Source organism: Elgaria multicarinata, chromosome 8 (genome assembly GCF_023053635.1).
Source record: "Elgaria multicarinata webbii isolate HBS135686 ecotype San Diego chromosome 8, rElgMul1.1.pri, whole genome shotgun sequence".
NCBI lineage: Eukaryota > Metazoa > Chordata > Lepidosauria > Squamata > Anguidae > Elgaria > Elgaria multicarinata.
The window spans coordinates 5,170,622-5,182,023 of record NC_086178.1 but is presented as its reverse complement, the minus strand read 5'-3'; the positions used below and the strand labels follow the sequence as shown (position 1 = coordinate 5,182,023).

Here is an 11,402-nt window from a genome sequence, read left to right as displayed (position 1 = left end):
TGAATACAGGAAAAATTGCACATAAATATAACAAAACACGAAAAATTCCCAAGCTATTTAAAACTTGCAACAGAAAACTCAAGTGGTTTTTGTTTTTTGGTATAATACATTAAAAAATAAACCGTAAGTTGAAAAGATCCATATTTCTTTCATGCTGTTAACACCCATCCAAGGTGGAGGCTTTTGCTATCATGAAACCATAAAACTGAAGAGTCAAAGCTGATGCAGCCACATAAAACTGCACACTTAAAAAAACGAAAGGAAACCTGCCATACGCCTACACATCTGGGTGCTGGTTTGTGTGGGCGACGTTAGCACCGGATTGTGCTTTTCCCCCTGGCAGTTAAGTCCAGGGCGTTGCAGGCAGAAGAGCTGCACTGGCAGTCCAAAGACGTGACCGAGGGAGGGCCTCGCAGGGGGACCCCACCCCAACGCCAGCCAGCAGCGGAGTCGCTACAGTGCTGCACGTAGGTATTTGCATGTCTTTGGTACGTTACTCTGCGTCCTTTTTCACAGCATGGTGAGTTTCTGGCCCTTTAAAGGCAGCAGGGATGTTGTGAGCTGGGATCAACCCGCATTTGTAAGGGTGTGTGTGTGTGTGTGTGTGTGCGTGCTTCTCCACTTGGCAAGCATTGGGTTGAGCTTCTTTTGCCATTAAGCTCCCAACATTGCTTTTTTGCTGCAGCTAAAGTTGACCTTCACAACCCAGCCCAACATGCAGGCTGAGCAGTCTCAGCAAAGGATTGCCCCTCAGATAGACAAAGATGGTTTTAAGGTGTATAAATTTGCCATTTTTGGTGGCTTGGACTGAACCTCCAAAACTGTTCCATGTAAAAACAAAAACAAAACTGTTTCATATATATATATATATAAAAGTGCAGGAGTGTGGGGAGCAGAATACTAACCTTCATGAAACGTCCATCTTCTATCAACCTTGTTACTCTAAGTTTGCTTCCCTCGATTCTGAGACCTTGCTAGTATAAATAACACAAAACCACAGATGTGTACTGAACCGATTGCCAAGGATTGGTAAAGCAGAGCGAAGGTAAAGCAGGGTGCAAGTCAGGCAGTCGGAATATGGAACTTAATATCCTACAGCATAAGGATTCAGATGAAACCCATTCAAAATGCTGTGTAAAAACCATACGTCGCTGTCTGAGTCAAAAGTCCTTAAGGGCTGCAAACTTCTAGCCTGCACCATTCAAAGGAAACAGGAGAGGGCCTTCAATCCTTCTACTATATCTGATGTCATCCTTCAAGAATCTCTTCTTCTCTACAAAACCATACAGCAAAACACCAGACACAGCTTTTGCAATGGGACGGACAGTTTTGTGGCACGTCTGTCAAGCATTTGCAGTCCCTTAGGCTCGCTGAAAGGATTTTTAAAAATTATTATTATTTCAAACCTATGCTACTGTTTTGCTTAAAATATTCTTCATGTGTTTTAGAAGAGCATGTCACAAACGTATAAGGGTTAAGCGGCCTGCACTGATACAGGAACCTAGCAGAGAGAGAATTAAAATTAAGCAACTGCAGATATAGAGGGAAGGGAAAGTGATCAGGATGTCCTAAGAACATGTCCCATCCAAAGCCCAGGGAACAAAAAGCAGACTTAAGCCTGGCTTCTGTTTCTAGATTCTTCAATCTGTTGCCTTCAGTCTCCAATTAACCTACTCTCTTGCCTCCTCTTCGTCTCGCCATCTATCATGAAATCTCAGCATTGCCTGGTTTATTACAAGCCCCTCACCTACAGAACACATTCGAGTCTCCCGATTTTGTTTACGAATTTACTAAACTTCTCAAGAATCAGTACTGAGAGCAGCGCCTTCCCCTTGGAACTTTGAGAAGGCACAATGCACAGGATCCACCAAACGTTCTGCTGCTCCAAGTGGGCTGCAGCTTCCTCTATGGCAGCCTTCCTCAACCTGGGGCGCTCCAGATGTGTTGGACTGCAACTCCCAGAATGCCCCAGCCAGCAGAGCTGGCTGGGGCATTCTGGGAGTTGCAGTCCAACACATCTGGAGCGCCCCAGGTTGAGGAAGGCTGCTCTATGGCGTTGCAAAGGATTGTGTGGGTGTGGGTGTTGGTCTTAGATTGCACACTGCTCCCCTAAGGGATGGCAAAGTTTGCCTGTACAGACAGCTTTCTGATTGCCCTGCTTGTTACGCTTCCTCTCAGTCACAGGATGAGCACAGCCTTTGACACAAGACTTCCAGTCCTCGTCCCTGGCTCAATCTGGAAGTGTCCTGTTAATATGAGGCAGCTGGTGGCTTGTGTCTGGTTTCCCAACTGGGAGACATTTCAGTGACATGATTCCCAAACCTACACACGCTGTGGAACCTTGGCCCAAAGCAGGAACATCCTGGGAAAAAGACCAGCAATTGCCTGCATTTCCCAGAGCAGCAGGTATACAGTACAGACAGACTCAGGGAACTGTGGCCAGAGTCAATATTAGATTCAAGCAGATCCCAACTCATTGATGTGCTTTCTAGGCAGAACTGCTTTTTAAAATGCACTAGCATGGTTTTCAGCTTCATCTGTATACTTTGAAAAGCGACTTTTGGGCTGCCTTTAAAGATGGAATCTCACCCTTAAAGGTACATTTTTCTGAATGTCTAAGGGAGGCGATGAATAAGGAGTAGGATAGATGGGGTGGGGTAGGAAGATTGCAGAAATGGACGAAAAAGCCTGGATTAAACCTTGTGCATGAAAAAAAAAACACTTAAAAGGGAGATTTTTTTCCCTTTCAAATCCATTGAAGAGCACCTTTTTCTCTGCAACACCCAACAGGCCGCCATTGACTTCAATAACCTACACCCTTCTCTAGTTAACCTGCCTTTGAAATACACAGGCCAAGGACTCTGTTTGCTTCTAAAGGAAAAGGCATTTGTGGGTTGCTTCAACAACGGAAGTTAAATTCGTACCAGGAATCTCTCTCCCCAGGAATCTGTGTAATTAATTTATAGAAGAACCATGTCATGTTTAATTTCTCATGCTGTCCCATGACACAGAATGCCAGAGGAAGATCTTCCGTTAAAAAGCATTCCCGTACAAAAATCCAGTGGGCTGATGTCAAAAATAAAAGATAATCGAGCAATTAGATGTATGCTTCAGAAGTACTGGCTGAGGAATGCGGGTGTGTTCATAAAGGGTCCAGTCTAAAAGATGTGCCTTGCATGCAGGCCTTGCTGAAACAAACTAAAGCATTGCAAAAAAAAAAAGTTATTTCCTATTCGAATTAGACATACTAGGAATCTCACAGTTTTCTAACATGTCTGTTTCTGGGATAAGAGGCCGTCCTCCTTTCTCTGCCCACACTGCCAATTATTATTATTTTTTTGCAGTCATATTTAAAAATCAAGCCAACAGCCAGTGAAATTCTTCCCCCAGTTCCCACCCTCCTGTCCCAGCAAAACTCAATTTACAAAGAACATTTTAAAAAAGAGAAAGTTCAGTGGAAACTTTTGTAACCTCCAAAAAAAGTGGAGAAATGAAACAAAATTATTCCCGTCAGGAATCCCGGACACAGATCTCCTTCTTCGGACACGACGTCGTCTGTGTCTGGACGCGCTGCACCAGCGGTCAAGTCTGGGCCCTCTTCAGCTTGGCCAAGGACAAAATAACAAGGTGTCAGGGAACGTTACACAGCAGCCAAGTGGTGTTGCTGCTGCTGCTGCTGCTGCTGCGGCTGCTGGTGGTGATGGTGCTGCTGTTTGGGGGGGGCCCACTCCAGAAGTGCCTGCACAGTCTCTGCCACCCGCGTCAACCCTCTCTCTTCTAAAATATGCAGAGGCAAACATAATCGCTCCTACATGGGAAAACACATACACAAAAAAAGAAGACATAAAGAAAACAAAGGGATGAAAACTAAAACCAACGGGGGGAAAAAGGAAGCCCCAAATTAAATGAACACGGTACATATGTGTGCGTGTGTCACAGATGTGAAGGGGAGGAGGGCACAGCTCAGTGGCGGAGCACAGGTAGCGTTGCATGCAGACGGTCGCAGGCCCAGGCATCTCCACTTCGAAAAAGGTCCCCGGTAGCAGGAGAGAGGAAAGACGGAGATGTTCGAGAGCCACCGCCCAGTGGAACAGAAAGTGGTGGGCTAGGAAGAGACACGCTTCCACTCAGTGTAAGGCACCTCGTAAATTCAAGCCCCATTTTATTTATTTATTTATTTATTTATTTATTGCACTTATATACCGCTCCCATAGCCAGGGCTCTCTGGGCGGTTTACAGAAATTCTAAAATTAAGATTAAAACGAGTACACAAAATTTAAAATCCTAAAACACAGAACATATACACATAAAGCATTAAAAACCGTTAAAAAACTAAACATCTGGGTGATTAAGATGTGCCGCCATATGCCTGGGTTCCATCCCAACCACAGGTAGCAAGTGGGTGGCTCTCAATGTGCCTTATGTGGGGGTGGGGGGGCTGCGGGATTGCGTTAGGGTCCTAGATTTCACTTTTTGGGGCCTTCAGGATTCCAGAGAGAGAGAGGGGGGCTTGAAAAATGTAACGGCCCCAAATATAAAAGCAGCCTCCCTCCACCTGGCGTCCTCCAGTTGTGTTGGACTGCAACTCCGATAATTCCCAGCCAGCGTGGCCGATAGCCGCAAATGCTAAAGCAGCTTTCCCCAGCCTAGCTGGGAGTGATGGGACTTGCAGTCCTACACATCTGGAAGAGGCACCCATTGGGGGAAAGCTGTGCTCTAAGATTGAAAAGCAGGAAAAACAAATGTCGTTAGGGTTTTCAACATTAATTCTAATAACGTATCACAACATGCATCCCCTCCCCTCTCAAATGTCTGTCTTTTTTCAACAGCTGAGGGTAATAAGTACATCCGGCTCTCCCGGAAGAAATACCGCATGGGGTGGGCGACTCCATGCTCATGAAGGTGACATGCAAATGAGGCTTGCTGTTACATGCAGAGCGGCCCACGCCCTCCCATTTCAGAAAGCCTTCCCAACAAAATACTCCGTTGCCCATCTCTGGACTGAGCCAACGCCAGCGGCAGCACGTGCGACACAGTGAACGACGACGAGTCAGCCAGACTCTGTGACAGGAACTTTATTTAATCGAGACATTTAAAAACAAACAAACCCTGCAACAAAACCACAGACACGCACACATATAAAACAGGAGAATTTTTAAGGAGTGTATGAAGTGGAGGGCCGGGGGGTGTGGGGTGGGGAAAAGCATCATTTCTTAAGTTTAAATTAAACCAATCGATATTCATCTGGAAAATCTGCTACAAAGAGTACAAGCCAAAAAACAAATAAATGCATTTTCATTTGCGCAACACGTCAACGAGGAGGAAGGGGGAGGATTTTGAAGGGGGGGGGAAAGAAAAACACCCTTTCCACCTGCTTGATGGAAGAGAATGCAGTTTTAAAGCTTATGGCAAAATAGGACCTGACCTTTGTGAACACCCTGCCTCTGACCCGAGAGGTGGCAGGTGCAGTCATTACGAGAGTAAGGGATCCGTTGCCGTTCCTGTTCCAAGCACACATCTTCCCCGCCTCCCTTCAAGCAACACACAGCGAAGGACGTCCCATTTCGCTGAGCAGCCAAATTGCTTCCCCAGGCACTCGTTTCTTATAAAATATCCCTAAAAAGAGCTCTAAGTAGAAACAGTTTTCCAAAAATATACAAAGTACAGTGTTTCGACACATGTTTATTCACATAGCTGAGGTTCTCCGTTTCCTTGACTAATTCAGGATCGGTTCCTGCGAACTGGGCATGTACAGGACGCCTCCCCCTCTCTGACCCCTGAAACTCTGTGGATTCCAGAGAGGGCTGGAGGCCAGCTGTGGGATTCCTCTGAGAAGAACAGACTGCAGGACTCTCCATCCCTCACATGCAATTCCAGGATCTCCCCCCCTCCCCACACACACTTTCACAAAGATTCCAGAAAAGAGCAGTGTTAGTCTTTAGCAGCGAGAAGTGCACCAGCACCTTCGAGACCAACGTTTATTGAGGTACGAGCTTTGGCAGGCCAAAACCTGCTTTATAATCATCAGGTGCAAAACTCAAGCACTGTCTCTCTTGGTCTACAAGGCGACCGAGCGCTGGATTTCGACCCAAGAGACGAGCGACAGATTGCAGCTCGCACGTGGGCGTGCGCCCTCTGACTCTACACGCGACAAGGCCCTGCATTTAATCCTCGGTGCCTCCCATGTGAAGCCCTGGAAAGCCAGTCACGGTGAGACGAGACTATCCCGTCCCCTGCAGCCACCGCGTCAAGCTACGGTGTCAAGAAGAGCTCAAGTCAATGCACCCATTCTGCGGGAACAAGAGACTGCGGTTCAGACTCTTCTTTTATGGGCCTGGGTCTCGTGGTCCAAATTCAATAAATAATCATTTCCCCTCTGCTTCATCCCAGAATCATGGTCTGGGGCTCAACAGAAGATGAAACTGACAAAACACGTCATCAGCTGAAGGATGCGCCTGAAGTAGCTGCTTCTCCCCAACTCCCCCCCCCCATGCCCCACTAAGGTCCCGTTCTTGCGATCCTCTGCACTCTTGATGCTGCAATTACACATGAGACCAAAAAAAAAAAGGAAGGAAGGAAGGAAGAAAGAAAGTTAACCATGTACTCCAGGACGGAAAGGAAAAAAGGGAACCGAAGCATGTTTAGAAGAGAGCCGATCCTTGTGAAGGGATCGTATAGCTTGTCCATTGTTTAATGTTAAGGCAGAAGTGCAGGAAGCCGCTGCCGCTGCGGCTGCCACCACCCCACCCCTCTTCCAAAAGCCGCTGCTATGCTGTACTGCAGCCTTCCCCAACCAGGCACCTTCCAGATGTTTTGGACTTCAACTCACATTAAGACTCCTGGGAGTTGTACATCTGGAAGGTGCCAGGTTAGGGAAGGCTTGTTCCTGGCTTGCAAGACTCTTCGAGGTGGGCTGGGCCGCTCAGAACGCTGCCACCGGTCCCTTTGATCTGCCACTTGGATTTAGCAGGCATTCGTTTAATGACCAGCACAGGAGCCATGAGGACTGTTAGGATCTGAATCTATTTCGTCACTACACCTCCAGGCCCTGACGAAGCTTCCTTATGAGCAGGGCTGTATATGCTGTGACTCTGCAATAGCACAGAAAAAGTGCAGAATGAGAAACTGTGCGTGCGATTCAGCTACCTGAGAAACCTGTCTTTCATTTAAAAAGGAAGCTCCCAGCCTTGTGAAGGTAAGTTTGGAAGTGTCGACGGCAATGCTGGCTGAGGTCTCAGAGGGGGGTGGGGGGTGGCTGAGTAAGATTCCCCATGGGGGGGGTGGGCTTCACGGCCCTGCATAACTTACTGCTTTTCCACATGGTTGGTAAAAATATATATATGCAGATCTGCTCAATCCACACCATTTATATCAAGGTTGCAGCATTTAGAATTTCTTGGTGCAGAATTTTAATTCTTTTTAGGGTCTTTAACAGGGGCCTTAGCTAGACGTACCTTTTACCACGCAATGGAAGAGTGAAGATCTCGCGTTGTGATTAACGCGAGATCCCTCCTCCGTTTACACGTAAGGCGTGACGACCTCAGGAAGAGAGGCGTCGCGCCCGCCATTTTTTGGGGGGCGCAGCGCTCCTGAGGAGCACTGTGCCCCGTGCGCAACTAATCACACGGAGTGGGGTGAAGCCGCGGAAATGGGCCACACGTTCCGCCGTCTTGGGCTCAGCCCGGGACTGTGGAAAAAGTGGGCCCAAAGGGGAGGGTTCTATCTCGGGGCAAGGGAGGGATGATACCTCCCTGATTCGGGGACCCCCTGTGCATCATGGGGACAATCCCGGGGTTCGCCCCACGATATAGCCTGGTCTAGCTAAGGCCAGGGTCTCAGCACACCTGGCCTGGCCATGGTGGCATCTTACACACATGCACAGTGGTGCAAAAGGCTTGCGATTTCTGGCCTGCAAAGCAGACACCGAGGCTGACGAAGGCTGACCGGGGCTGGTCCACGAATTCAGCAAAGAACGGCCATAAATCTGGAATAAAAACTGGTAGGGATGTAAAACGTGCAGGCCAGGAACAAGGTAAAAACAGCAGAGCTAGCTCAGGCTAGCCTAAGGTAAGGCGAAGGCCAGCTGCTTCGACCCATACACTTGCAAGAATAAGTCTGTTCTTTGGGGAGAAGAGGCCTCAAAAAGAAACACAAATACAGAGAGGTCTGTCGGTAACACCGCAATGTAGCCTACAGAATCCAATCCAACAGCCTCAGGAATGAAGAACACATGCAAAAGGTTAGAGCAAGATATAACTGTGCCTCCCATGGGCCTATTTCCATGCATCCAACTTTCATATTCATATGTTCACACGTGGCAGCACCTCGCCAGAGGGTTCCTCTGTCATTCATTCCAGATACAAGATGCCTCTGTAACTAGAATTTGGCTAAAATAGTGCCTAAAACGGGCATGTAATTAAAAATGTAAAAAATAGAGACAACCAATTGTTCTTGATTTATTGAGCTTTAGCTCCCAGCAAGAAGCGCAGTGGAGAATGAAGGACACAACGGAGGCAGTCCGTATCGAATGAAGACCGCCAGGCTAAGGCGATTCTGATACTGCTGCCCTTTCAGCCATACTTCCCCAAGGCAGAAGGGCAAACGCTTGTGCTCTGAGATCCACTTTAATAGTAAAGGTATCCCTGAGAAAGGTAAGAGTACAGTGCATGGACAGACTTAAAAGGCTGAAGCTTCAATCTGGATGATACCTGAGCTACATAAACTGTCAAGAAGCTATTCTTCAAAGCTAGTTGCAGGGGGGGGGGGCAAAGAACCTTGATGCTCCCCTCCAAGGACACTGTTGTTAAATGGCCAACGGGCCAAAGATGTGTGCACATCAGTGCAGCTAAAAGCACCTTAAAACACCCAAGCAGGGTTGGTATTCTACATGAGTGATAACACTGCCGAAACAAGCAATTTGGTACCAGAAGAATTCAGCATCCTGAGAACCTCGCCGGGTTTGCACGATCGCAGGGGGGAAATAACACACTATGGTTATTTCTGCCACTGCGGGACTAGCATTTGCTTAATTAACTGTGCCGCGTTGTGGTGTCGTCTGAATCTAGTGCACAGTGCATGCGGGGTAGCTTCTCACCCATGGGTTGTGTGGTGGGTTAGAAGCCACCGCCGTTGCACCTTGTGTCGGGTTTGGACAACACAGCAACCCTCAACGCAATGCGGGGAATTAAGCTAATGGCAGGCACGTGCAGGACTGGGAGGAACAACCCACGTTGTGTTGTTTTCCCTGCTGGTCTTGCAAACCTGGCTATTGTTGCCAACTTAAGAAAAACCATCAAGTTTCCGGCCCCTAAGGCAGGAGAACAGCCTGGAAACATGTGGTATATTTTCTAGTGAACTCTCAGCAGCCAGCGGGAGAAGGCTGAGCTAGATGCCCAGTGACTTCTGAGGGCTCACTTCTTTCCCCCATCCTTGGCTTTATTCTCACCTACCCCCTTTCAGGGGTGAGCACCAGAAGAATATGGACCCCCGCTCCATCCTCATCCCAAAAAATAAGGACAGAGAACATGGCCCACAATGGTAACGTGGAACATGCTTTACGTATCGTTTGTTTCGCTAAACATAAAATGGCTAAAAAATCCACAGGTAGTGTGAACAATATTTTACAAGAGGTGCAGCTCCTTAAAGAGTGCTGTGACTGTTTCCTGGAAAGCTGAGAGAGTGATATCTATCTATCTATATCTATATGCTGAGAGTTTTAACAACTCTTCATGTGCAGTTCCTATAAGGAAGCCAGAAAGCCTCTCACTCTAAGATGCGCATGAAGCGCGCCGAGGCCTGTTTCAGAGATGTTGGCTGAAATTCTTTATGACTTGCGAGATCTACTGAGAAATACCACTTGTTGAGGAAAAAAAAAAAGGAAACATACAAGCTACATTGGCACAGTTGTGTAAAGGTGGGTAGGAGCCCAGTTCAGAGGTGCAGAACTGTGGGGCTCAGTTTTCCAGTGCTATACATCACCAGTAGCTGAAGGTTAACACTAAGAGTTGGTGCAGAAAGATATTATGGTAGGCGGCTTACTGGTACAACTATTTGCTCACACCAGTTGTCTGCCTGGATGAGCACGGAAGAGGGGACTCGCTTCTCGTTGACTAAAACTTTTTGCAAGTGGTGGCTCTTTTATTTATTTATTTTTTTGGAGAAGAGGAGAAGCCGTCTTTCGTGAGCCCCACTCCTCCAATGTAGACCAGTCACGTGGGCGGTTATTTGTGCGGATAAGACCATTTGAACAACATCGGCACTGGCTTCAAAAACCTGCAGTCTTACGATCTATTTCCCGACACTGACTGTCGTGTAAATCTAGCGGAGATATGAAGGAATCTTGCAAATCGGCACAGCTTGGGTGAAGGCAAGAGCCCTGATGCATACAGGCTTGAGGCCTCTGAAGGATCTTGAGCAATCTCCACATTCTGTTTTAAATAGGATGCCGATATTCCTAGGCTTCGAGAGAAGCTTGAAAAGCATTTCGTTCGTTTAATCCTTCAGTAACCAAAGGAGGTCTAGACGGGAAATCTGAAGGTGAGGAAGATGGGGGGTGTCTTCCTTCGGCATAGCATCCCAGTTCTCTCCCATCTCATTCCCAGCTTTCCATGAGTTCCAACCACCAAAAAGTTCCATCACTGCCTCTATGTGACCCCACCTCGAGGAAGTGGAGAGAGTGAAATTCCCCATTCTATAAAAATGTCCAAAGCTGTGCAATTAAAATAAATGACTGTGTACAGGTTCATTTTTCTTTGATTTGCATGAAGTATTCAAATCACATTAATATAGGGTGTTTTTTTTTTTTAACCACACAGAATTCTAGACTCTTGCATTACTTAAGTTAACAGCAAACTCCGACTGACTAGATCACAGCCGTTTCCACATCACACAGAAGAGGTTGCTGGTGGATCAGAAAGAACGTACACATACAGAATTCTCAAGCAAAACACAGACTGTTTACCAACCGCTTGGAAGCGCTGGAGCAAGTCCATGGGCACCTTTGGGCTTTAGTTAGAGGGGAAAGACCCAGCGATAGAACACACAGAGTATTAGCATCAGAGCACAGTAAAATGCTGCAAAGCCACAAAGTTGGGTGGAAAGGGAGGCAAGATTGGGATCTTCTGAATCTGTCCCCAGAGAAAGAAGAGATTCTACAGTCCTTTTAATGCTGAGGTTTAGCTGGAGAATGTCAGAAGGGGAACAGAGATTGTCCTGTCCAAAGTGTGAGCAGGAAGGGAAAACAGACAGAGAAAAAAAATTAGCATCAGTCTTATCAGCCATGCAAAGTATCCGTGAAGTAGTCAAGACAGCCCAATGTCATCCATTTTCCACACAGGAACTTTACATTTTCTTACCTCTGTTTATATTTATATATAAAACCATGGAGCAAATAAATGAAGTCT

The 11,402-nt window shown here is 47.0% G+C and overlaps 1 protein-coding gene across 1 annotated transcript in view; it reads right to left on the bottom strand.

Annotated features, from left to right (window-relative positions):
• Positions 1–2,047: 2,047 nt before the first annotated feature.
• The window catches only part of LRCH3 (leucine rich repeats and calponin homology domain containing 3), a 116,485-nt gene continuing 107,130 nt past the window's right edge, over positions 2,048–11,402 (bottom strand). Inside the window, exon 21 of the mRNA XM_063131753.1 lies at positions 2,048–3,808. Coding sequence (XP_062987823.1) covers positions 3,641–3,808 — 168 coding nt within the window. The 3' untranslated portion in view covers positions 2,048–3,640. The remainder of the gene's footprint in view (positions 3,809–11,402) is intronic.